This window comes from Podarcis cretensis, assembly GCF_951804945.1.
Source record: "Podarcis cretensis genome assembly, chromosome: 6".
In the NCBI taxonomy this organism is placed as follows: Eukaryota; Metazoa; Chordata; class Lepidosauria; order Squamata; family Lacertidae; genus Podarcis; species Podarcis cretensis.
In genome coordinates, this window is record NC_137175.1 from 50,146,397 (window position 1) to 50,173,341 (window position 26,945).

The window sequence follows — 26,945 nt, forward strand, 5'->3', positions numbered from 1 at the left end:
TTTTGATTTTGGCAAATGTAGTTGAAATTGACATTGCTACAAAAGATTCATAATACACCTCCATGTCATTCTTCCAATATTTACTATACAGGAAATGATTGGGTGTAGAATAGACAGGTGCAACAGGTGGAGGAGGTTAGTGATCTATCGACCTGCACATTGGACCTCCATCAAATTAGCTGATGTTTAGCTACTCTTTGTAAATGTATTAATATGACTCCTGTTTTCTAAATCTGTACAATTGTTCAAGACAACTTTTGTTCCATTTTGTTTTAAACAGATATGAAATCTCTTATTTATGCATAATAAATACAGACCCTAAATAACCACCCTACACCCTGTGGGAATCTTCTGCACGGTGAATCTCTTGAACACATAGGGAGTTTCACTATAAATGGATGCAACATATCTGCTGGAAATTCCCAGTATTGTTTCCTTCCTGCAGCTGGAATTTTAATATGGGGACCAGCCACCACATGTCATTGTTTCCACAACAGTAATCAAATGGCAGGTGCCCATCTTGACCCATTTCCTGACTTTTGGTTTTGAAGTGCTTGCACTTCATAGCATGTGACATATGGCCACCCTGCAGTTTCTCAGCTGGAAATAGAACCCCGTTTTTATGTTTAACAGCACAAGCTGCCCTCTTTGTCTCCATTCTGCCTTCAAGGGCTATAGAAGTGCCTGTAGTGTTTCTGGTTTAGAAGATGGGCAAGGGCAGCTTGGATGGCACAGCAGCTGGTAGTTGATGGCAGAGGGGCTCAGGAACATGGGGCGGGCCCCAAATGACACTCCCCAAATGAACACCTGTGCTTTTTAAAAATGACAAAAGTGATGTGTGAGAGAGAGAGATGATTGTGTTATGCCAGAGATAAAATAACAACTAACACTGGCATGCAAAAAACCCCAAAAATATCAGAAAAGACAAAACCATTACTCAAAGACATGTGCATTTAATCCAGCATGGCCCAAGGTGTTACTTTGCCAAGACTTGCTATTAACCCTTCTCTGTGCGCTAGGCCACTATTATCCTCATTTTACAGGTGAGGTTGCAGGAGCGAGGACTTAACTTAAACGGTGATCGGACTGCAGCCTCCGGCTCAACCTGGGAGCAAGCTCCATTGAACTCAATGGGATTTACTTCGGAGCGGACATGCCTTGGATTGCGTGGGGAAAGTCTCTAGTGCAGCAATTCGGGATATGCGGATGGGGCTTGGCAACTTGTTGTTGCCACGAGAGAGATGTCGTCTTTGCCAGACTCGGGACGTCTGGGTTAGGGATAGGAAGGAAATTCCCAGGTGAAAACACACCCACCCGGGCATCGCGATGCGGAGGAGGCCCGTCGTCTGAAGAGGCGAGAAGGGGTCCAGCCAGTGGCGTAGCGTGGGGGGTGCAGGGGGGCCGGCCGCACCGGGCGCAACATCTGGGGGTTAGGGTTAGGGGGCGCAAATCCACGGGTTAGGGGGCGCAAATTACTTGCCTTGCCCCGGGTGCTGACAACCCACGCTACACCACTGGGTCCAGCAGAGGCTTCTTTAAGCGCTTCCTAGTTCTGCAGCTTCTCAGTGACAAATCTGGGGAGGGGACTACAGCGCAAGGGGGAAAAAGAGGCTTCTTCTTTTTTCTTTTTTTTACAAAGTGGGGGAGGGCCCGTCGAGAGGAGGGAGCGTGGCGCCGATCCAAGGTGATTTCCCGTAAACCACATGTTCCGGAGGGAGCCCTTTATAAGGCCGGCGAGTCAGGCAGGCGGCACTGAGCGGACGGAGGCAGCATTTCCTGGGCTTCGCGCGAACTGAAAGCACACAGTCCCAGCCCCCTTCGCCGGCCGCCGCCGCTGCTGCAAACGGGATTAGCTTGCAAGAGGGAAAGAAGGCGCGCCCGCCGACGCTGCTTTCTCGCCAACCCGGATCTTAAGGCGACGGATTGGGGCGTTTTCGGAGCGGGCTGCGTGCAGGGCCAAGGTAAGGAGGGAGCCAGGCACCCCCTTCACGGAAAAGCGGAGCCCGTCCGGAGGGGACTGTCCGGGTCTCTTCTCTCTCCCCTCCCACAAAAATGTATTCGAGTTGATAAGACTAGCAAGATAGGCAGCAGCCGAAGTAAGAGGGTCTGGAGTTGCAAAGGCGCAGATCTCCCCCCCCCCCAATTGCGTTTCGGAGACGGGGGTGGCGGGCGTGCTTCCTCGCGAGTAAGTCCGTGACTGCCCTTTCAGCCGCGCAGCCTGCTCCTCCGAGGCGTGTGGCGTGTTTACGCGGCGCTTTACTCCGTAGCAAACACGAGGAGGGCCGCAGGGCTTGGCGCAAACTTTGCAGCCAGGTGTTCCGCTTTGGCTGCTAACGCGCAAAGCGCTGCTGCTGATCCGTGTGTGTGAGAAACTTTTCCCATCCAAGTGTCCCGGTTTGTGCATAGGTCATAGGAGCCAATTTCTCGGGGTCGAGGGGTCCCCCCGCCCCCACCACAAGTTGATGGGCATTGCCATTCAAATTGTATGGGTGAGCCCCGTCATGTGATCGATCATGCAGGGTGGAGCTTACCTGCCCCCCCCCATTCAAGTTGGCACCCTTGGCATTGCTTTGCGCCCACCCGCTGCCTGGATCCAAGTATTGAGGCTTCCCTTTCCCCGCGTTATGCGCCGCTTGCTCTCCGCCTCCCCACCTCCCTTGCACGCTCTCCTGTCATTCTGCGCGGCCGACGCTGCAAGCTGGTTATAAATCTCAGGCTTCGGAGGCGGGCGGGGTGGAGGTCTGACCCTGCCGCGCAACTCGGACGCGTGTAAGGCCCGCGGCGTTTTGGATGCTTTAGTTGAGATTCCTGCGTTGCGGGGGATTGGCCTAGATGACCCCGGGGTCCCTTCCAGCTCCACGATGCTATCGTTCTACTCCCCGAGCAAGCACAGGGCTAAATAGCATTGAGTAGTTACAGTGCAATCCTACCCATGCCTACTCGGAAGTAAGCCCTAGTGGATTCAATGGAGCTTACTATCCGGTAAGTGCAGTTGGGATTGCAGCCTTAGTTGCCTCTGGCATGATATTTCGACTTGCCGCACTGTCAATACCTCAGGTTGTTGTATCAGTGCCATCTGCCACTAGACATTAACAGTGCATATATTGGCTGGAGTGGAGCTGCCCACATGATCCTTGTCAGTGGCGTAGCGTGGGTTGTCAGCACCCGGGGCAAGGCAAGTAATTTGTGCCCCCTAACCCATGGATTTGCGCCCCCTAACCCGTGTATTTGCGCGCCCTAACCCCCAGATGTTGCGCCCGGTGCGGCCGGCCCCCCCCTGCACCCCCCACGCTACGCCACTGATCCTTGTGGATTACTGTCCTCCGGTAACAAGTGTGCTGGCTTTGCAGTTCTGCCTTTCTATGCTCTAGCTGCAGAAGCAGCTTTATGATGCTCTTATGAGGGTGCTCATTCAGAGGATGCTCACTGAGATCTGGATCTGAAGCTGGGCTCGGCCTCCTGCAACACAGAAACACCAGGGGTGCCCTCTAAGTATATGCAGATTGTTTTCCCTTCCTGCAGATCTCCACTTCCTTGGAGTGAGAGGATGGGGCATCCGGTTCAGAGGGTGGGACTCCTAGGAAGACTTGGCTTCCAGTATCTCCCGATGCAATTAAATGCTCCCTCTTGGTTTTTAGGATGAACAAGCAGGGTCAGCCCTAGCACTGGGCAGAGTGAGGCAACTGGCAGCAGATGCTGAGTCGCACTGAAGTGTTTGAGGGCAGAGCTGTGTGTGTCATACACATATCCTCCTCTGTGCCCTTGGATGCAATTGAGGTTAAGATCCTGTTCCTGGTGATGAAGAAGGTTCAGCTGTCATTCTAGTCAGCATCTGTATGTGGAGTGTATGTGTGTGTTTGGGGAGCAGAATATTGTCCTCCTTCCCTGATAGGAACATGTCTTGATTCTGACCAAGATGAGGATTACAGTCTTTCGTTTTACACTGAAATACTGGGGAAAGTCCTAATGTGCTCTGCATGCACTCACCTGCTGAAGGGATAGAAACTTTAATCTCCAGAGCTTTCTGTGACTGGGCAAGGTTAAATAAACAAAGCATGACTCCGAAGCCTCTTCCAAACCTTATGTGTGATGTTTTTATTATTCCCTCCTCCCCTCCTTTCATGTTTCCTGTTTTCTGTGCCCAGTGACTGGACCGGCAGCTAGGTGCATTTGAGGGACTTTCCCAGGACTCAGTGTAATGCTTTCTTGCTAATGGATGTCATGGCATATAATGAGGCTCATGTGAGCTTGGGAGCAAAGTGTGTTTTTTAACCTGTGGAATGGAAGATGCCAAGGAAAACGGTGGGTGGACATGCAAGGACATGTCAGGGAGAGACTCTGCGCTTGAGTAGGAAGGAAGGAGGAATGAAAAGCCTGGGCCAGCATTTCCTACCCCTGTGCCCTCCAGTTGGCTGGAGCTGATGGGAGCTGCATTCCAAAACATCTGGAGTTGTAGTCCAATACATCTGGAGGACATTGAGTTGGGGAAGGCTGGCCTGGACTAGCTGAAAGAAGAGCAGGAGAGCAGACTAGGCAGAAGGTGGGTTTAGTGTCTCGCTAGGGTGGCACCAGAGGCTTCACAGCTGTTGCTGGAACACAAAATACAGTTGCTTGAGAAGTGACAGGGAGGCAGATGTAGGGGGGGAAACCCCATCTGCTAGTCTCTTATATCACACACACCCTGACTGTGTCTGTTGCACCCAAATTGGGCTGGACAACTGGTTTTGTTCTGTGCTGGATACAATCCACAGTATTAAAAGTTCTATTTGGAGTACACCTGATTAATGGACCTTTGTTAGTCATGCCCATTAATTTTTGTGGGTTTGTAGTTCTGCGTAGAATAAACAGTGGTTGCAACCCTTTTTGATTATGGAGATCTTGTTTTTCCCCTGGAAGTTATTTGCGAGTAACTCTCCTTGCAACAGAACCACAAGGAAGCTGGAGAACGTTACAAACTAGCCCCTCCTGCCTGCCATAGGATACCCACCACATTGTCCTAGGCAAAGCCTTCCTGAGGAGGGAATTCCAGAGACTGGTTGTCTCTGCCTTGCCGCAGACAATGAGCAGGACCTCAGAGGCCAGTATCAACATCACGTGGGCGAAGGCAGTTAGCACTCTGGTTAGCAGACTGCTGAGTATCCTCCAAGTGCCCAGCTGTCCAAGGGAGCTCCTGGAGATGAGCTGCCAGAACGCTTTGGTGGGGAGAGAAGTAGCGAAACAGAGGCAAAGTTCCATCTATGGCAGTGGCCAGTGCTGGCTGCTTTGGGGGAAGAAAACATGTGACGCTTACATAAAATGACCTCAAGGAGGTTGATGGATGCTTGAACCCAAGTTAGCCCTCCACCCTAGTTTTGCTATTTAGTTTTGCCCTCTGTCTGAAACAGTTGCACAGCCTGTTAACGTGAGCAGAAGTGTCGCCTGGCACTGAGCTCCAGAACTGAAATGCATTACGGAAGGCAGTAGAGATAAATGCTTCTTTAAAAAGAAAAGGAAAATGCCTTCATGATCTGATGGAATGGCCAAAGATGCGAAGGGGAAATTCCAGGTGGGAAGGCTTAAGGGTGACAAATGAGACTTGCTCGCTTCCAGTGGCGCCTGGGCAATTTCTGGCCGTTACAACCCTTACTATGGAAAATGGAAATTGGTGCTGTGGAAGAAAAGAGGATTGGGACAGAGACAGCAATGAAGGGAGGATAAAATAATTTGGAAGAGGAAAGGAAGGCTGATTAATCGTGAGAGAATTTGAGCAATAAAATCTCAACATATTGCGGAGAAGCAAGAGCTGTTTTTGTTTCCTTCCTGGGGGAAAAAGCCAGTGCTGTCACAGACTGGCAAAGGCATATTTATCTGAATGTGCAGAATCCAGCTGAGGCCTAAGAACTGGGAAATTCCCAGCTTGGCTACAGCTGACCTCTCCTTCTCCTAATAAGAAAGAGGAAAAGGCGGTGGGGTGTGGGGAGGAATGGGAAAGGAATGCTTGCAGGCCAGATTTAACTCTTCCAAAGCTGCTGGGAAGGGTCCTCTTTCTGTTTTAATTCTTACACATAACGGGAGCATCCGGGGAGAAATAGGACACCTCTGTGGTGCAGACTCCGTACATAAATAGATGCCCAAGTGTAGCAGTTTCTGCAGGTCACCATGGGTGGCAGAAGGAAACGGTTATATTTGGAGGCATGCCCAAAGTGTGGAATTGTAATGTATTTATTTATTTTATATAGTGGCAGAGTCCCAGCACCAAAAAGCCTAGTGGGAAAGCACAAAGCAAACGGGTTTCAGAAGGAAGTAATGGGACGATAGTTAAAACCTCATCTCTCTTTATTTAAAAAACGTGAGGTGCAGTCATAGCTATAAAGTCTCCATCCAGAAGATGGTAACAATTCCTATACATAGCAATTAACTCAAATCCTCTATAGTAAGATATCATGGCTAGGTATTGGCAGTGGGGGGGGGGGAAGAGTGAGAGGACAGAGTTGGGGGAAGCGACTGATTCTCCAGCACTTGTGGCTTGGAAGGATAATGTGCGGCAGACCACACTGCAGTGGAGAAAGCACTGGATGCTCTTGAAAAAAGAGTTAAGTAAATTCTACAACACTGTATTATATCTAAAAATAGCAAAATGGGCACAACCCTGGGCTAGCCAGACATACATGCTTTGGGATGCGTTTTTGCAGTGTAGTGAGCAGAAACAGAATTTGAATGAGAGAGGAGAAAGCAGATAGTGTTTTCTTTCCCTTCTCATAATGCTAGAACAAAGGCCACCAACAAATCTGAATGTCAGTAGAATCATAGAATTGTAGAGTTGGGAGGGATCCTGATAATCATCTAGTCTAACCCCCAGCAATGCAGGAATATGCAACTGCTCCCTATGGGGATCAAATTTCCAACCTTGGCATTATCAGCACCATGATGAGCTATCTAGGTTGACAGGAACCATGTGGCACTTAGTGTTCCCAGGTGGTCTCCCATCCAAGTACTAACCAGGCCTGACCCTGCTTAGCTTCCAAGATCAGATGAGATCAGGCGAGTAGATTCATGACAGAGAAAACTACTTTGTCCTTTAGTGCATATGTTAAATCATGGGATTTGCTCCTGCAAGATGTAGTGTTGGCTGTCAATCTGGATGGTTTAAAAAGGGTTCGGACAAATTCATGGGATATGAGGTTGGCTCCTAAGCATGGTTGCTCTGTTCTGCCTCTAGTATTGGAATTGGTATGCCTCTGAATACAGTTTGCTGGGGAGCAACCATGGGGAGAAAGGGGTTGCACTCGGATCCTAGTTCTGGGCTTCCTATAGGCATCTGGTTGGTCAAGGTGTGTGGTGGGAGGATGTTGGACTAGATGAGCCTTGGGTCTCATCCAGCAGGGCTCTTCATATTTTCTTAGGTTTATGTTTACGTCCACAAGGCTAGAGGGTGCATGAAGGTGCAGGCTTCCCCCATGTTTAATCCTGACTCTGTCTCATTTGTTGCACAGAAAAAGATGATCTCCCACATTGCAGCGGCCTTTCTTCTCCTTGTGGCCTTCGCTATCCATGGAGCAGAGCAGAAGAACAGAGGTTGCAGCCGCTTAATCCATGATGTTCACCTGAATCGCCTGCTGGACCTGGTGAGTTTCTTTGCAATTAGTACAGCAAAGGTGGCAGGAAAGAATGGATCAGAAGATGAATCACCTGGATCTTACGCTGGGCAGAGGCACCTCTCCAGACAAGCCACAAACCATAGCCAAGGTTTGTTCTTGGCTTGCCACTTGTGGTTTGTCTGGGGGAGACAAACTATGAGCCTGGGTTCAGGCCCAAAACAAAATATGCATAGATCTTGTGGTGATGGCATAAAGTTACTAGCTCCTTTGGTCAACAGAAGGCAGTGCCTCTGCTGTTTGTTAGTTCAGTTTGACTCAGGATGCTGAATGATCTTGTTCAGTTTGCCTTTTTAAGCAAATGCATGAAAACTACTAAAAATCAACAGGAAATATATTAATCCATCCGTGCCTGGAACTGTTTGTTTCTCCGTTCACAAGCTGTTCTTGCCCTAAAGGCAGAAGTTGAGAAGGGGGAAGGTAGAAAATGAAAGTAGAGAAGACATAGTGGAAGGAAGTTGAATGACTGCTTTTAATTGAGATAAATAGTGCCATTTTAATTGGGGATAAATGGAGCCAATATTGTGAGGAGGGAGTGTTAACACTGAGCATGCTACTAAGGAGGAGGTTCAGCTGGATGCAGCCTGGACTGTGCTTGATTCTGCAGGCTAAAGAGCTTTTAGTGCAGGCGTGTGCACTCTCTCACACCCATTTCAGCGCTTCCCCGATGAAGACTTTTAGTAACTAAAAAGGGAGGTACGGCATGGGGACCACTCCACAGATGCTTAGGAGGGTAATAAAGCATAGCTCCAGCAGGAAGTGCTAATGCAATTATAGAATGGTAGAGTTGGAATGCACCATTCTAGTCATGGGGAGAGCAGGTTGGGGTGATTCAGAACCACAACATTCTGGGAACAAGTGCCTGGAATTTTCCAGACTCTTGATCCTGCCTGGATCACTTGGGAACTGCTGGGAGGTCTCTGCCAGTGGTTAACTGTCAAAGGTCCTGGCTTTGATCTTGCCTACAAGGAATTATGTGGGCTTCAATCAAGATTCTTTTCCACTGTCAGTCACAAGTGATTGTGGCAGCAAAGCATGATAGTTAGTTAGGAGAACTAGAAGCAACCAGGAAAAGAAAGTTTCACAGGACCAACTCAAGGGCTTAATCATTGGGAGAATGTGGCTCTCTGTGGCATCCTGATTAGGGATTGATAACTTGAGAAAAGTGTGTGGAGGTTCTGGCAGTTATGGGAATGGGACCTGCTGGCAGTTTACTTCCTGCAGAAGGTTAGGAAGACCTCAGATTCTCCATCCCCTTATCAAAATACCCTCATAAGCCTTGCTGCCCACCAAGGCAGTGTGTGGTATCTAATAATTGGTGTAACTATATTGAGAGAAGGCTGGAGTGGCTTGGGATCAAAGCTTACAGCTCTTGTACCTGCAGCATTATGCAGAACCCTTAGTTGGACCCTCTTCCATTTTCTAAGTTTGCATAACAGCTTGCTCATTCTGTAGACCAGACATGCATCAGGCACTAAGATAATAGTCTTGGTTCCAAAGATGCTGATCAAGAGCATCTCCCTCTTTCCACAAGACTGCATAAAAGGTAAAGGTAAAGGTACCCCTGCCCGTACGGGCCAGTCTTGACAGACTCTGGGGTTGTGCGCCCATCTCACTTAAGAGGCCAGGGGCCAGCGCTGTCCGGAGACACTTCCGGGTCACGTGGCCAGCGTGACATCGCTGCTCTGGCGAGCCAGAGCCGCACACGGAAACGCCGTTTACCTTCCCGCTGGTAAGCGGTCCCTATTTATCTACTTGCACCCGGAGGTGCTTTCGAACTGCTAGGTTGGCAGGCGCTGGGACCGAGCAGCGGGAGCGCACCCCGCCGCAGGGATTCGAACCGCCAACCTTTCGATCGGCAAGTCCTAGGCGCTGAGGCTTTAACCCACAGCGCCACCACAAAAGCCTGAGGTGGTCATCCAAAAAAAGCCTCACTCTGAAGTCTTTCACGTGCCACAATTTATTGATTTGTGCTCAAAAATAGGTTTGCCACCTTGATATCCATGTGGCTAACGAAGTGCAACCCTTGAACTGCTTCATGTTTAGTAAGACATTAGTCAGCTACCTTAAAAACCTTTTCTTGTGTTTATGGAGAAATCCAGAAATTAAATGGCGAGATAAAATTAAATGCTTATATGCTGTCCCATCCTTTTGCCTTTGGGAGATGCCTTCTGCAAAGCTTGTTGCTATGAGTTGCTAGTATATGCAGGTCCCACTACACAAACACTTGTTACAGAAAGTTGACTTATCCAAACATGAGGAATTAGTACCCAAACCTTGCTATACATAATGCAGATTCAGATACCAACAGCTGGTCCTGTGTGAAGTACTGTAAACAAATTAGTAGTAGTAGTCCCATCTGACTTCACTGCCCCAGCCACTCTGGGCTGCTTCTAACAAATTAAAACATTAAACACAGCAAAACATCAAACATTAAAAACTTCCTTGTACAAGGCTGCCTTCAGATGTCTTCTGAAATTCAGATAGTTGTTTGTTTTCCTGACATCTGACAGAAGGGCGTTCCACAGGGCAAGCATGACTACAGAGAAGGCCCTCTGCCTGGTTCCCTGTAACCTCACTTCTTGTAAAGAGGGAACAGCCAGAAGGTCCTCAGAGGTGGACCTCAGTATCTGGGCTGGGTGATGGGGGTAGAGACACTCCTTCTGGTATACAAGGCTGAAGCCATTTAAACAAGCCTTTAACTTTTTGTGTTTTGCCAGTCATTGACAGCTGTTTTGCCAGAAACCATGATGGGAGGGAGGGGGAGAGATCAGACAATTAAGAAGGCACTTGGTTTCCTTCCTTGTTTGCCTTTTGCAAGGTTTCCCTTGGTTTTTTTCATTTGGGTGTTGAAATTCTGTGGTTGGGAACACCTTAGAAATTCCTCCACAGGAGACAGTGGAAATCTTCTGCTTGTTATGTAAATGCTCACTTCACAAACAAATTCCTGAGAATGCATTATGCTTGAATAGCGAGACCTGTATGTATTGTCACTTTCCAGGATCCAGCTCTCTCCCCTGGAAAGCTAATTTCTGGCTGTTTAGATGGGCACATTCTGTCTCTAGTACACAAGTTGAGGAATGCTAAAGCACCGTGCAGCGCACAGCTTGCCACTTAGCACACTTCAGCTGCTGAGGTATATCAAAGAGTAACTATGCATTTCAGATACATTCTTTAGGCTATAGCAAATCATTCTCTTGACATTTCCAAGCAGTGGAGGTGGTCAGCGCCATTGCAGAGGAATTAAGGGGTTTTTACTGCCATCTACAATGTGTAATAGTCAGGGTGTGAGGTTGAAACTGAGTTTTGGTGTGAGATTAGGGGTCTTAGAATCATACCACTAATTTCCCCTCCAAAGATGCCGGAGGAGAAAGCTCTAAAGCCTTAACATTACCTAAATTACTATGTAGAATCAAGGACACAACTGGTACTAATTATCTCTTGTTTGAGAGTGATAACAGTGTCTGACTTGTACAAATAAACTTCTCTTCACAAAGTCTCTTCTGGGCTAAAAGTAATTTGATATAGTTGGTCAAAGCTAACATTTGATCACTGCTCCACGATTGAGATTCTTACTTAGCTGTAATTTGGGCTTGCAACCACCAACCATTAAATGATTTCCTCTTTTAAAAAGAAGCTGAAAAAAGTAACTCGGGTTTTTGCAAAGCTGTTTTTACTTTTAGTGGACTTTGCTTATCTTAAAGGAGCAATAAATCTTAATTGGGAGACTAATGAATGAAGACCTAGATATCTTGTAGCACATCAGGTGAAATGAAAATAGTCTGTTCAGATTTAAGAAAATGCTCAGGAGAGAGCTCTGCTGTAAAATGTGTGGTCTGGCTTGCAAAGTGCTGGAATTTTTATTTTTTTAAGGTTCTGCTGCTGCCCCTTTAAGTTTCTGTGCAAGAAGTCAGGATGCAAATCAAAATGTTGTACTGCCTGCCAAGGATTAGGTTGTTTAGCTAGCTGTTGCTGCGCTGACCCCAGAGCTGTTCTTCTTGGTTCTATAGAATCCAAAATCCTGTGATCTCTTGGCCAAATGGAAACGGGATCACATTTGTAAAACCAAAACTGAAAGTGAGATGCTCCTACTGCTGCATATGCTTCCCTCGTCTTTTAGGGCAGTGAACCTAAACTTTGCCCCTTCCCCCGCCCTCATTGTGCTTGCTTCTCTGTGATGAATAAATGTTGCTGGCGGCTGCTCTCTCCAGATAATGAAGCAATTGTTTCCAGTTCGACATGCCCTCCTGGCAGTCCCATCTCGTGTTGGCCTGCTGCAGAAGCTCCAAATCATTCCCTGGTGTTTTTCCCTGCCGGCACTAGGCTGAGATCGCTGGAGAAGGTGTTCTAAAGTGCTGAGTCAGCACTTGACTTGGAAGGCACAGGGTGGTAGACACTTGACTTCTGCCTCTGGGCAAAGAGAGCCAGCTGTTTGCTTTGGTAAGGATTTGCAAAGCTCAGAGCTGGTTCAATGGCCACAACATGGTTCTTGCTGGCATGGAGCTTGGTGCCCCTGGTGCACTGACACCGGTCAGGGCAGAATATGCTTGTGCACATGCTTCCACTACTGCTCTAATGTGCAGTGTGTGTTTTCTAACAAATTGCAGTTCAGAAAATAGCAGGGTGCACATTGCAGGTGTCCTCTGTGATCTAAACTATATGTGCTCTTCTGAGTGGATGTGATGGGGGAGCCCCCACTGCCTCAGCTGCTTAGTCAGCTGAGATGCAGCAAATTTACCCAGAAACCTTTGGGGAGGGTTTGTTTGTTTTTAAAGAAGCTTGGATGTATTTGCAGAATCTTAGCTGGCCAAGTAGCCAAGGCGGTAGATTCCCAGCAAAGTGACGCAGCTGGCTGACAGAGTTGGCACTTGGATTATCAGTCCTGCAATACCATAAAAAGAAGAGAGTTCTTAGATACTCAAGCACTCATTTCTAAATCTTGTCATACTATCACTACTTGGCTGCCCCTAACCCTAGTCTCTGTGACTGCATTTGATATTTTCATTTACATACATTCATTTGAAATAAGATGGGTTTATGAAGCAATTCTATATCCTCCCACCACGCTGATGAAGAATTCTACGAAACAGTAGTCAATATCCGGAATCACTGTTCAGTGTTGGACATCATATTTGCTGAATACACAAAGCTTCACAGCTTGTCTTTCATCGTACAAAGTCTGATACCTCATTTCATTTAAAGATTTTAAGAGACTTTGAGACTAAAGATTTCATTTTGTACTTGTTATGGTTTGAAGGAATTCTATAAAGATTGTCTATTGCGTATGTACATGATCATCGTGTTGCCTAGACATTGCTGACATTCTCTTTCCAACACGGGGGTTTGTTTTGTCAATAAAATATTCCTAGCAGTGTAGGCTGGTGGGGATATTCTTTCCTGTATTCTGGATTCCTTGATGAAGGAAACTAAACTAAAAGTCCACTACAGTTGCTTTGACTTGTCTGTGCCTTTTTGTTACAGGTTGATAGTCAGATGATGAAGCCCTCATGTGAGCTGTCCTTTGAGTATGTGGATGAGAGAGAGCTGGTGAGTTGGAATTGTGGGACACACATCTACTGTGCTGCTGACACATCTGTGGGACTTGGTGTGTGTTACCAAGGAATGCCTCGTGTTTAGACAAGGGGCGGGGGGGGGGGACATTTTTCATCCCTGTTGGGCAATGTTCTGAGGGAAAAGTGGGAATGGCCAGAAATACATCACTCTCCATCTTCCATCAAGGTGGTTGCATTTTAAGGGCACATTCCAACCAAGTAACAGCCCTGGAGGAGGAGAACAGAGCCGGACATCAAGGGATTGTGGCCTGGGCTGGCTCCCCACCCCCAGTTGAGAACAGTGGCTTTGAACATCATACCTTCAGGGGACACCTTGAGCTCTTTGTGTTTTTAATACTATACTATGATTTGAGCATTATGAGCCTGTGCAAGCCTTAGGTTCATCTGCTCCCCCCCCCCCACCTACACACACACCTCCCTCCTTCTTGCACAGTCACAAGTACCTTGGAATTTTTCATCTCTGGTTGCAAACCAACCACTTTTATGTTGAAACCCAGGGGAATTATGGTGTGGTGAAGATCCTGACTTATGATCGTGATCTTAAGAATCAAATGATGGCTTATGATCCTAGTTGGTTGTCTGTTCGTTGCTTAAACTAAGCAGACTTCCCCTGAGTTTGGATATAAATGAGGAACTTTGGTTTGGAATCAGGTGCTTCCAATCTCTTCCTTGTGGCCGTTCTAGGTGAGAAGGAACTGTGCAAACACAAGCACATCACACATAAAACTCTGAACCAGGAGTCAGCAAACTTTTTCAGCAGAGGGCTGGTCCACTGTCCCTCAGACCTTGTGGGGGGCCAGACTATATTTTTTGGGAGGGGAAATGAACTAATTCCTATGCCCCACAAATAACCCAGAGATGCATTTTACATAAAAGGGCACATTCTACTCATGTTAAAACACGCTGATTCCCGGACCATCCATGGGCCGGATTTAGAAGGCAACTGGGCCAGATCTGGCCCCCGGGCCTTAGTTTGCCCACCCATGCTCTAAACCATACTTCAACTGTTGAACTGAGCCACTAGCTTGGCTGAGGAACCTCTGTGTATCTGCCAAATAATTCCATTTTGTTATAGATTATTCTGGGGCAGGCATAGGCAAACTCGGCCCTCCAGATGTTTTGGGACTACAATTCCCATCATCCTTGACCACTGGTCCTGTTAGCTAGGGATCATGGGAGTTGTAGTACCAAAACATCTGGAGGCCTGAGTTTGCCTGTGCCTGTTCTGGGGCATATCCTGGAACAGACACACTTTTCCTGTGGGATTCTGGCTGGGCCTGTTGAGATTTAAACATATGCCTGTGCTGTATTGGCACAGCTTGTTTGAGAGGAAGTTTGGTAATGGCAGAAGATGTGCTGCCTTTCCAGCAACTTGTCTCTCACTCCTGATCTTCTTACTGAAGCACCTTTGATGAAGCTTCTGAGGAACCCTGAGTTCACTTATTTAGAGAATGTGTGAGCTAAAATCCTGCATAGATGACCTTGTGGTTAAGTCACCAGTCATGGATTTGGGAGACTTGGTCTTTCTGCCCATCCCAGCCCCTTATAAGATGTTGCACAAGTCCTGTGGTCTCTCAGTTTGCTTCATGGGGTATTTCATCCTGAAGGACACTTGGAGAAATTTCTCTGCTGGCTTCAGGCTTTGGGGGAATTATTTTAAAGCAGCCCTTGCTTGGGAGTTCATCAAAGCTGTTATTGCCCATTCTCTTGGCCTGTTCTTCTGGACCCAATCCAATTACTCAGAGGGAGAAGCCAGATCAAGAGAAGCTGCTCCTCTTTTTCACTCTAACCACCATTCACTTGTTTGGAGAGGGAAGGTGGAATCTGCAACACCAACAAGGAGAAGTAGCAACTGGGGGCTGATGATGGTAGATGCCGTGCATAGCTGATCTTTGACACCAGCCATGAGTCTTTCTATGATGGACACCTGTCCCTGTTGCCTTCTAGGATGACCCCAAATGCTTTCTCAGAGCGGCATACTCTCCTCTAAGAAACATCCTTGAAAGTATTGAATTCAAGCAAAATACTCCAAACTCTGACACAATGAAAGAGGTAAAGGACTGGCACATAGAAGTTGGAGACTGCATGGAAATTAATAGCAGCGATGAAGAAGAGAGCAAGGTAACCTTTTACTTATCAGATTTGCAGTTCTCACGGATGCTAACAGATCTGTGGTGAGACTTAGGAGACTAAATGGCAGCTGAAACGTGTGCTCTATGGAAGTGGGAAAGAAGCTGGGGACTGACAATACTTGTGTGACGTATGCACTTGCTCTACTGGCTAGGGTGGAGAACCCTCTGGCCCTTCTGATGTTGCTGGACTACAGCTCCCATCATTCCTGGCAGTTGCCTATGCTGGCAGGAGCTGATGGTAGTTGGGAGTTCCACAACATCTGGAGGGCCACAGCTTCCTCATCCCTGAGCTAGAGCACTCTCTTTGAAAACAGCAGTCTGTTAGGGCTGCTCTACACATGATGCTACTCACTTCTTTAGCTCTGGGGTGCAGGACTCCATGAGTCAGATCATGACCATGTTGTAGGGGAGGGAGTTTTAATCCATGATGCCTCCATCCAAATTACTGAGCCAGTATGGTGTGGTGGGTGAAGTGTTGAAGTAGGACCTGGGAGACCAGAGTTCAAATCCCCATTTGGGCATGAAGCTCACTGGGTGACTTTGGGCCAGTCACTGCCTCACAGCCTAAACTACCTTACAGCGCTATTGTGGGGATTAAAGGAGGGGAGAGAACCATGTACACAATCTTGAGATCCTTGGAGAAAAGGGGGGACGTATAACAGCAGTAACAAAAATTAGGCAGTACCTAGGCTGGTTATCTGCAGCTGGAGGAAAACTGTTGACGGTTCTAGCAGCATCACAAGTGATGCAAGTTCTTCTCTGCGCTACTGGGACCTCTTAAAACTCTTACACTGCTGAGTGCTCTCCAAATGGGGTTCAGAATCCATCGCTGAGAATTCAGAGGTGCTGGAAGCCTGCTTTGTGTAGCCAGATAGCCTTTGCTGGGTCACAGTGACTGCCTCTTGCTGCATATGCCTCCTCAGATATTTTTTATGGTGGCTGTTTGGTTCTGGCAGATTCAGATAGTGGCTCATTGATTCCCACCCCCCTACTTTCTCTTTTTGTCTCTTATAGCACTGCACCAGGGCATTCTCCCGGACTGCAAGGCAGATGCTGAAGCTGGTGCATGAGTACTTCAGCAAAGCTAAGGAAATCTTGTCCAAAGGAAATTTCAGCCATGATTGCAGCAGTGTCTTTAAGAAATGTTCCGACTCAGAAGGGAAGATTACAACATCTCCAGGTAACAGAAAATTCTGGGGTTTTTTTGCATCTCCTGGCAGCTGCTGGGGCAGCATTTGAGGAGCAGGAGGCTTCTAAGTTAACTTGGCTTTTCCCAAACTGGCGCTGTCCAGATGTTTGGGGCTACAGCTGCCATTAGTTAGCCCTAGCCATCTGGGGGGGTGTCAGTGCACTGGTGAGGCTGAGGTAAATGAAACATTCCGGGTTGGGAGGGTATTCCAGAGCTGCTATTTGTGCGCATTTGTTTGTGTGCTTCTGTGTATTTACACTTGTTTGTGCGGTTACTAACTGCTAAAGCCTTAAGTCAACAGAAGTTTCATGTTTTTGAAATGAGCATTATCTCTCTGATCTGTGGCAAGGGCAAAACTGACTATGTTAAGAGTCCAACAATCAATTCAAGGCCCTCTGCATGCTCATCAGGACACAGTGGGACTTTTAGCTTTCACCTCCCCATCTCCCAGTAAAATATGTATTTCCCCCACATGGCTTAAGAGAAGATTCAAAATGTGTTGACAAAGGCTGTTCAAAGATCCCTTCTGAAGGGTTTCTTCTAACCTTGGAAGTTCTTTGCTCATGCAAAGTACCCTCTTGATGTACCCTGACCTTTACAAATAACAGTCTTGTCTGCTTGTGGTCAGACCATGAGGAAATCCCAGAAGTGGCTTGGCATAGTATGTCTATATGTGACCTGCAGAAATGGGATCTTCTGCCAGGGCAGAGGTTTGGAGATGTCATGCTTGTGGTGGCCCTCAAAACAGATTGGCCAGGCAGGGAGGCGCTGGGCTACGCAGACCAAAGTTGAGAAGACACTGCATTGCTGTTGATGTTCACACATACATGCAACTCTCAGAAACAGCCTTAAGAAAAAGCCATCCTATTGTCCGCCTTTTAGAAGATGCTCACTTGGTCAGGCCTAGTGCTTTGGCCTCAAGTGAACCACTTCCTAGCTTGGTTTGCCTGCTCATCTGGTCCAATAGGCACAATGACGCTGCCCGTTCTCTGAGTGGTGCTTGGTTTTGCCGGTGTGGAGAATGCAGTCGCTGTCTTCCTCTTGAGTCCATATTCTATGTTCTGTCCCTGTGTGCACATTGCCTGCAATGCTGGGAAGGACAGCGAAGTAGGAGCACCATGCTTCCTCCCTTGATTCTTGCTTGATCAGCTGCTTCTTGCTTGACCAGCTTGCTCCCTCTGCTGTTCTGCTCATGGAGGCATGTGCAGAAGCTGTGGTTGCCCTTGCTTTGGCTTGCTAAACTAGCTGAATCTTGATCCGATGCCATTCCTCCAGAGTTGGTTCTCTGGCCTCTTTGGTATCCTGTGTGCTCTCAGTAATCTTGGGCTGCATGTGATGCTCTTGGGAGTTGCTGTTCCCAGCTGATCTTGCAGTGTCTTGTTCCATCCATTGGTCCCCTGGAAGTGTTGTGGTTGCTTTGCTGCCTCTGCTTCATTTACTTGTTTTGTTGCTTTTTTGGCACTGGTCTGCCCCGCCTTAGCATGGTGATTTTTGAGGGAAGGGGCTGATCTCGGCTTGAAGCATCCATTCTGTTCTTCTTGCTGGTTACTCTATGGCCATTCTCTTCTCTTTATCTGGATCTTTCAGGTGTGGTGACTGACCAGGATTGCCCGTGTCCAGCCACAAGCCCCATGAGTGGCAGAGGCTCAGCTTCTCTCCTTCCAACCTTTGAGCCTTCCTCTTCCATTGCAGACCAGCTGGACAGCAAAGAGGCAGCTGCCAGCACTCTCCAGCTCTTTATGCAGCCTGGCACCATGCAGACTCAAGGCGGGTCACAGGGTAGCACCAGGCCCAGGATGCCTAGGAGCACCCAAAGGGGCCAAGGAGCTCCAGCGCCCACGGATTTCGTAGCTAGCACTGAGGCTGTCATGTCCTCACTGCCAGAAGAACTAGCGTTGGCAGCTGTGTCCCAGGGACTTGACCCTCTGTCCACAAACATTGCATCCTTCCTGGACTCAGCCGTAACCTTTGATTCCTGGTCCCCCAGGCTCAAAAACATTTCTCCCCTTCCTTCTAGCCAACAAAGCATTGAACCTATGGGGACAGGGTCTCCTCTCCCTGGTTCTGGGGCTGGCAGGAGCCAGACATGGCCCCATGAATTCCCTTCCCATTCTTCCCCTTTCTCTGGCTCAGCCAAACCCTACCTCAGAAAGCAGTGGCTTCAATCAACTGAAATGGATGTATCTGGTTGGGCTATGACTGACACAAGCAGCGCATCTGGCCTAACTTTGGCGTCTCTTGCCAGTTTGGACTCTGCAGAGAGCGCAGGGGTGCCCTCCAGTGGCAGTGGGGCAGCCCTCTCGCCCAGTGACCCCACACTCTTCCCTGTCTCTGAGGATCCTGTCTCTGCTGCACAACAGCTTTCTAGATTGGTGGTGACGACAAACAGTCCATCATCTCACAGGCAGGTACCCCCAGAAAGCTACTCCTGGGGGGCGGAGGGCAGCCAAGGTAGAGCCCCAGGAGTACCGCCCAGCACCCAGCTCCGAGAGAGACGAGCGGAACAAGAAGAGGGCCCAGCCAAGGGCAGGGAGCCGGAGGATAGCATGCCAGGTCCCAGCTCTGATCTGAGCTTCATTCCTCCGAACACAGACAAGCACAGCGAGAAGCCAGAAGCCAGAAATACCCAAGGGATGGCTGTGACTTATGTGGTGGTACCCAGTGTCCTGGGAATCCTGTTGGCTGTGGGTGGCCTGCTCTTCTACTTCCATAAATCCAGGGTAAGGTCAGGACCTGACTTAAACTGTTCTCCTTTATTCTCTTTGGGTTGCAAATGTGGGGCATACCTTGTGAATACATCAATGGAGAAGGCAGAAGCGGCTGAACTCAAAGTACACTCCCTCCTCTCAGGGTAGAACATTATTGGATGTGGGCAAACATCCATCTGCATTTCTTTTATTGGAATGAAGAAAAGGATTAGCCAGCTAGGTCTTAAGGGGTATGTGTCTCCCGGTGCATACTTCCTACTGTCGTTGTGTCCTGCAACTGAATGTAATCTCAGACAATCCAAGCAGTTCTACAGCCACAAGTTAGATATGTTTTTTATAGGGGAAACCTCTGTGGCTCTGCACCACAAAGTCTGGAAGTGTTCTTGGCAGTAAGGTCCTAGTGCTGGGGGTGAATGCTGCTGTCCTTGATGGGTGATGTGGAGCGGATGAGTTCTCCTTCCTGTGACATAGTTCTTAAGTAAAAATGGTCACATTTTCCAGCCTAAATAGACTGAAAGTCTTCTGGGAGTTGAAAGTGATGCCATTCCCAGTAGGAACCAAATGGATATGTAGCAGTGGACCAGCAAGGTCCATTGTACTTCATCTTGCCAGTGGTGACTGACCACCTCTTCCGGTTCTGGACAGGGCTTAACCATTCCCAAGCACACGCTTGATTCATGCCCACAGCTTAAGAAGTCCTATAGGAAACTGAGAGCATCTCTTGATTTGTGGAGCTGCCTTGCAGTCAGTGTATATGTTCAGAAGGTTGACTCTTATCACTACTGTTAGGAGAGGGGGTGTAGTTGTTTCTTGCATGCTAAAATATTTGTTATGCTTTCAGGCAGGTAATAGCAGCTTTCTTTTAATGCTGTCTTTATTGTTCACCATCTGCAGTGAGATCCCTGTCTCATGTAATGACAGGGGGAACACGAGAGACTTTTTTTTTAGGTGTAGGAAGAGTGTGGTTGAGATGGTGTTCATGAAACTCTTATGGGGAAAAGTAGATTTAAAAGGCAAAGTGTTAAAAATGGTAGGGGAAGACAGGGCAGGAACCTGGTGGCATATCTTCACTTGTGTCTGTGACACCAGTTCTATGGATGCTAATGGCATTGGCATAAATAATAAATATAATTTTATTATTTGTACTCTGCCCATCTGACTAGGTTGCCCCAAGGAAATTCCAGTTATGCTGGGGTTTGGGGCTTGGGATGGGCCTTTACCAGCAACTGGTAAAGTTGTTGGTTAGTGGGTGAACTGATGGCCTCCTAGCCCTCAAAACTACAATGAGAGCTTGCTAGGGCAACATGCCTGCTTGTCCTCCTAGAACAGGCATAGGCAAAATCCGGCCCTCCAGGTGTTTGGGACTACAATTCCCATCAGCCCTAGCTAACAGGACCAGTGGTCAGGGATGATGGGAATTGTAGTACCAAACACCTGGAGAGTTGGAGTTTGCCTATGCCTGTCCTAGGACAACCATAGCATCTCAAACTGCACAGCCAGTTTGACAATACTAGCCATGCAACCTCACTCTTGCTTCATATCAACATTCCTTATAGTAGTAAATATTTCCTTTCTTCCACGCAGATGCTAGCCAGGAGGCGACTGCAGAGAAATGAGAGAAACCTGGAAAGGCAAGAAGGAAGGTAAGAAGGCAGAAGGTTTGCATAACTCAGATGTATAACTAGGGTGAAATAGGCCCCTTGCTCTCAGATAGCTAATTCCTTGAGATTCCATCATCCTTGGAATCTTGCTGTGAGTTGTAGAGCCCATGTCTGAAAACTTAGCCTGTTCCCCACAGAATGCAGTTATTGGGTACACCAACTATTGTTGAGAGGAAAAGATGCCAGGTGGATTTCTACCATACAGAGGGAGATGTAGTCTCGTGATGTATCAGTTCTTGCTTTTAGTCTTCAGTGTTGGACTTCTAATCCCTTTTTTTCTCCTTTCTCCCCAGGCCACTGAATAGAAGGGAGGGAGATCTGGAATTGCAGATACAGGAGGAGGAACTATGAGGTAAGAACAGGTTTTGATCTGATTCAGTAGGGCTACCCACTCCCTCATTCTGTATCTGCAGTGGCCAGCCAGACTTCTAGCCATCATGACTAGTAGCCACTGATAGCTTTATCCTCTGTGAATTTGCCTTAATCTCCTTCTAAGTTGGTGGCCATTGCTACATCTTCTGGAAGTGAATTCCATAGCTGTAACTGCACTGTGTGAAGAATTCCTTTCATTCTGCCTACCTTGAATCTCCCACCATGCAGCTTCACTGAATGATCTCATATTCTAGTACTGTGAGAGAAGCTCCCTGTCCACTCTGGCCCTCTTTTCCAAGAGAAGGTCTATTTGCAGGGGTTGTGTATTCGTGGATGGAGCTGAGACAGATCCTTGTGCCACAAACAAATCTGGATGGGCGTGGGGAAAATGGGACCTTTAGACTCAGAGGCAGCGTCCCTCTGATTCCCAGCTACTGGGGACAGACTGAGAGCAAGGTTATTTATTACCTTCTTGCCTGGCATGTGGTGCCTTGGCAGATGTGTCTGGCTGGCAACTGCTGGAAATGGGAGGTTGGAGTAGACAGGCCTCTGATCTGTTTCCCCATGTCTCCTGTGCTTTTTGTGTGTGGGCTCAGAAATTGGTTTATTGACCAGGCGAATGCCGTTGGGCACATGCAACCTACCACCTCCTTTCTGCGTAGGGACATGTTTCCCGCAAATGTGTCTTAAGTGCAGTGGAATGTGACTTTGTCCTTGGGGGCAGCCACAGATAAGGATCTATGCAATTTGTGGTGCATTCTTGGTTTGGGGGTGGGGAGTGAGGAATGGCTTAGAGAACTACCACTTGCTTGCAGGACTTTCCTTTCGTTGTTGTTGTAAAGGTTGGAGTCACCCTTGTGTAAAATGTGGGAGCAGAAAGTGGCCCTCGTAGGATGTGCCGGAGTCAAAGCTGCTGGTCATTAAAACCTGCCCTGCTTCAAATGAGTCTCATTTGAAGGTCTGCTGCCTCCTCCTCCCCACATTCCAGTTTAATGCTCTTGGCCAGATGCAGACTTTTGTTGTTGCATCTGAGATCTATGGATGAAGGGTGGTATACAAATTAGATAGATAGATAGATAGCCAGCCAAATCTTCTCCCCTTTCCTGAAGAAAGTTATGGGGGGAAAACTATACCTTTATTAGGTATCAGTTGACCTAATAAAGGTATAGCTCTAATACAGTGGTACTTCGGGTTACATACACTTCAGGTTACAGACTCCGCTAACCCAGAAATAGTACCTCGGGTTAAGAACTTTGCTTCAGGATGAGAACAGAAACTGCAAGGTGGCGGCACAGCAGCAGCAGGAGACCTCATTAGCTAAAGTGGTGCTTCAGGTTAAGAACAGTTTCAGGTTAAGAACGGACCTCTGGAATGAATTAAGTATGTAACCAGAGGTACCAGTGTGTGGATTTTGGAATACATTTCCCTGAAGTTCTGTGATTTGCTTCCCATGGCTTCATTTAGATCAGCCCCACATGACACTAGGCTCAGCTCAGGGCTTGTGGGGGGTGGGGAGGGAAGGTATAATTGCTCAACTTTCTCCTCTCCTGTTTAAAAGTGCACTCCCAAAGCTGCCTTCCCACTGGGGGGAAGGTAAGAAAATTTCATACCTGTCAAGAGGCAAAATAAGAAAAATCCTATGAGTTAGTCCTCCATTTCATAGAAACACTGAGTAAACTCTTTAAGCAAGCAAAATTTGGCTAGTAAACTAGCTGTTTTGAAATGTGTATCTGGCAATATTGCTGTCAAAAATCGGGCTCTATTTAAAAACAAAAAAAAACCCCTTTTGGTAGTCTGTCTTAGTGCTTTGATCCTTCCTATGGTGCTACTGTTGTTGTGATTGTCAGCCGAGAATGGACTTTTAATATTATTGTTGTATTTTTGTTGTTGTTATATTGTAAATATGAACTGTGTTCTGTTCATAAATCGCTTTAATTTTCCCCGAAGAGAAAATTATTAAAATGGAAATCTGCCTTGGCCGAGTCCTGCAAAGTGGCTTGGCCTATGCTTGAGCCACACATGCCCCCCCTTGTGGTTAGACATTGTGTCATTGTAATGTTTGTCTTCTTCTTTCCAGCTGGACCCCTTTCCCTCTGGGATGACAAGCCACGTGGGGACTGGGCAGTAAATCCCTCTTTTTTAAAAGGACAGCCCTCTTGTTACTACTGGGAGAAATTAACACAAACTGGACTCTGGGAACTGAAGCAATTGCAGTCCCTTCTCACGAAGAGTGTTTTCTCTTCCCAGACATGTTTTAAATTTTTTGCGACGGAAAGGGATTCATCGGGAAATGGACGCTATATTTATTCCTGGCATTCAAGGTTGGCTTTCACACTTAACTGCAAGCTGCCCTCTTTCTGCCAGTCAGACAACAAGCTGGAACTTGGTGGGAAGGATGGAAACTGTTTGGAAGCTGACTTTGGACTTCAAAAGGCCTCTTCTGATGGTGAGAGAGGGAGTTTCTAAGAACCACTGTGCCCTACTGCCTTCCAGAGTGGAAAGGGTGACATCCTCTCCAGAGATGGATGTTGAGTCTGCCGTTTGAACAGCTATGTATCTGGGAAAGAAGACTCTCTTCCAGGGCTTCCAGCTCCTTTGGAGAAGACATAGGATCTTGGGCCTTATATCTATATATTTTCCTAGACATAACTCCCCATAGATATGAATAATGGCAAGTTGTGGTTCTGTAGAGAGAATGGGCACTCTCTCCCCACCTGCCTTTAAGCCATGTGTATAATGTAGCCCAAGGAAGGACACCCATTTTCCCTCCTCCCCTGCAAAACATCCTCCATTTTTATCTCCCCAAATAGCCTAATGCATTAATCTGAGAGTTTGCTATCCCAGTGGCCTTCTATGTCTTCACTCCAGGGACCCCCTTTTGTTAATCCCAACCTACAAAATGGGACCTGCTTTTAACTTTTTACCAGGACTAGCAGGGGTCACTTAATAAAATTTGATTTTAGTTGCACTTTAGGGCAGACTAGATAAGGAATACAGCACAGTCTTATGATGACGACTCCTAGCTTAAGTTGGCTTTTTTAAAAATGGGGTTAGATAAATGTATCACAAAGCAACTGTTCCATCGATGGAAAGATTTCTGCTTGTGCAACGGTACCCCCCCCCAAAAAAAATCTGTTTTGGGGATCTCCCAACTCTCCAGTGCCGAATAAGGGAGAGAAGGGTGGGTAGTTAATTGCACAAATAGAAATCCTTGTTCTGTTGGGATTCTGCCCCATCTCTGTTCTAGCAGGGCTTTAGGAATGGATCTCTCTGTCTTTATCAGATAAGCAGAGCCCTGCTGGATCAGACACAAGTAGCCAACCAGATGCCCACGGGAAGCTGGCAAGTGGGCTGTGAGCAGAGTAGTCCTTTCCCGCTGCTCCCCAGCATCCAGCATCGTGCCTCTGATACTGGGGGTGATATATAACCACAGCCTTTATCTGCCTGGGAAAAGTGATGTGTTTATATCACTGATGCAACCCATCAACTGAAATCCAGTGCGTTACACACTCTGGTAATATTGTCAGGAAATGTAGAATATAGCACCACTCCCAGTTCCCCATACCCCACCTGCATTGTGTCTTGACCCAGAGAGGAAGTGATGCCTTGTAAGTCAGGACATGAGCAGATCTGGCACTGAAGTGGTTGCAGCTGTAACTATATCCATAGGAGAGATGCAGCCTCTTCCAGCTGTGTTTAGATTATCCACTTCCCAGAGCCTGCTGAACAATGCAGGGCACTGCAGGGAAGTTCAGCAGTACAGAAGTTAAATATATTGGCCCTGCTCAGTTACCCGCCTCCCCACTAAGGTGAGCTTGGCTCTTGGAACTGCCAAAGCTATGCCATTTTACAGAAATTGATTCCCCAACCCCAACCCCGCACCCTTGATCTCTTGTACCAATGGAAGGAAAGTGTTAAGACCCACCCCTCTCATCTTCCACAAATTAATTTAGGAAACTTGGGGGCTTTGGTAATCTGTGTTCCCATGCCTACATTTTCCAAGTTGAATCGTGGGGGAAACTTGCAGGGAAACATTGGAAAGTTGGGGTGTACATAACAACAACATAAACTTGCTGTTTCTCCTCCAGATGCCCCTGCGAGCTCTATTCCTCCCAGCTGGGTTTACTTAAAATTTGAGAAGATGGGTGGTGGGCAAGGGTTAAGTTGTTGTTGTTGTTTTAACGGTGTGAAGGCATTTTCAGGGGAGAATCTAATGGGGGCTACCTGCCACCGTACCCACTGCCTATCCCCTGCAGTGCTACACCCTCAATTTAGAGTGCCAAACGTATCATGGGTTTGAGGACCACCCTGTGTTTATTGTGTATTTCTGCTCTGAAGCTTAATAATTGCCGACCCGGGAGCTGCTACTAGAGGCTTTCTTCAGAAGGACCCACACTTTCCTTGCTCCCCTGTGCATCTCTTTCCATGTTGTAGTGGAGAGCTGATGTGTAGAGGGCCAACGGGAGTTGCCGCAGCCCAGCTCTGAAGTGAAGCGAAGCTCTTGCACTTTGTATACTTAACATGTTTTGCCTCCTGTGTGCTGAGAACATTCCCACCCTGGATTGAATGAGTGAGTGTCGATGAGTGAGTGCATCTGGTCCAGCCTCTTGCCATTCCATGCCTCTTCTCCATCCATCCTCACCACAACCAGCAGCCCTTATCTGCCTCACCTCTTGCCCTCCCTGCTTTCTCCATCTCTGCTTGTAGCTGCGATGCTGAGCTGGCCTCAGGGTAACGACGCAGCCTTTCCCCATTTGTGCTTTAATGTAATGGATGAAATGTTGATAAACTGTTTGTATTGGAGGAAGGTGTGGGTGCAACTAGCCAGGCTCTGTAAGGTGCTGATCGTGCCATGTATGTTGCTCCATTGATGTGAGCAGGCCTCCATGTTTGCACCAAATGCTGGTGACTCTCTTATTCAATGTGCCAGTGCATCATATTATGCCTTATACTGTGTGTGTGTTTGTGTGCAGCACCCTGAGGGCGTATGGCCTGGTTGGTGTTCAGGGCTTGCATACACTAATTTTGATCTCGCTAATTCAATGATCCTTGCAAAAGTGGCAAAAGTTGCCTTATTTTGTTTTCTGCTGGCACTTGCATTGCAACAAGGGGGCCTTCAGTGAAACCTCATTTGCCACCCCTTCTTTGCTCCTAGTTTAGCTGCAGTGCTCATGGGCAGCTTGCTCACACCTCAGAAGCAGACAAGTTCCCTCTCTGTTTTTGGCAGAGACCAAGCATTAGCTACTTGTATAGGTCAATGAGCCATGGCATAGGACTACCTTTTGATATGCATCAGATGAAGAACAGTCCCTGTTTGTTTTAGCACCCTGTGGCCAGGTTTGCAGTGGTGTTTGGATGCAGCAGTCAGTACGTTCCATCTTGCACACTTATTCACCAGCATAGCAAAACTTAGGATTTGGCCTTAATGCCTTAACAGCCACCCTTCCCTTGCCTCCTTTTATTAATATAGGGAAAAACCAATGAAGAGGAGTTCCTTTTTTAAAAATGGAGTTGCAATTCTGGTTCAGACTGTGTTCTTTTTATATATATATTTTTACAAACAATGAAATATTTTATATTAAAGACTTTTTTAAAAAAGCTGTTTAAATGTTTATTTAAAAATAGGAAAGTTTGTATTTAATAATAAAAACACGAATGTGTGTAACACTTTTTAAA

At 47.3% G+C, this 26,945-nt stretch overlaps 1 protein-coding gene across 1 annotated transcript; it reads left to right on the forward strand.

Moving 5' to 3' along the window:
* The first annotated feature begins 1,001 nt into the window (after nt 1-1,001).
* Nucleotides 1,002-26,945, forward strand: CSF1 (colony stimulating factor 1). The gene is made up of 10 exons (XM_079981940.1): nt 1,002-1,373; nt 1,528-1,961; nt 7,473-7,604; nt 13,116-13,181; nt 15,155-15,328; nt 16,354-16,519; nt 18,116-19,248; nt 20,821-20,879; nt 21,191-21,249; nt 23,347-26,945. The coding sequence occupies exons 3-9, from the start codon at nt 7,479-7,481 to the stop codon at nt 21,246-21,248; spliced, it is 1,782 nt and encodes a 593-aa protein (XP_079838066.1). The 5' UTR covers nt 1,002-1,373; nt 1,528-1,961; nt 7,473-7,478; the 3' UTR covers nt 21,249; nt 23,347-26,945.

Coding starts and splice junctions, on each gene's coding strand:
- CSF1 (XM_079981940.1), top strand. CDS start 7,479: ATGATCTCCCACATTGCAGCGGCCTTTCTTCTCCTTGTGGCCTTCGCT. Junction 7,605..13,115: donor TGAATCGCCTGCTGGACCTG/GTGAGTTTCTTT, acceptor TTTTTGTTACAG/GTTGATAGTCAGATGATGAA. Junction 16,520..18,115: donor GAAGATTACAACATCTCCAG/GTAACAGAAAAT, acceptor TGGATCTTTCAG/GTGTGGTGACTGACCAGGAT.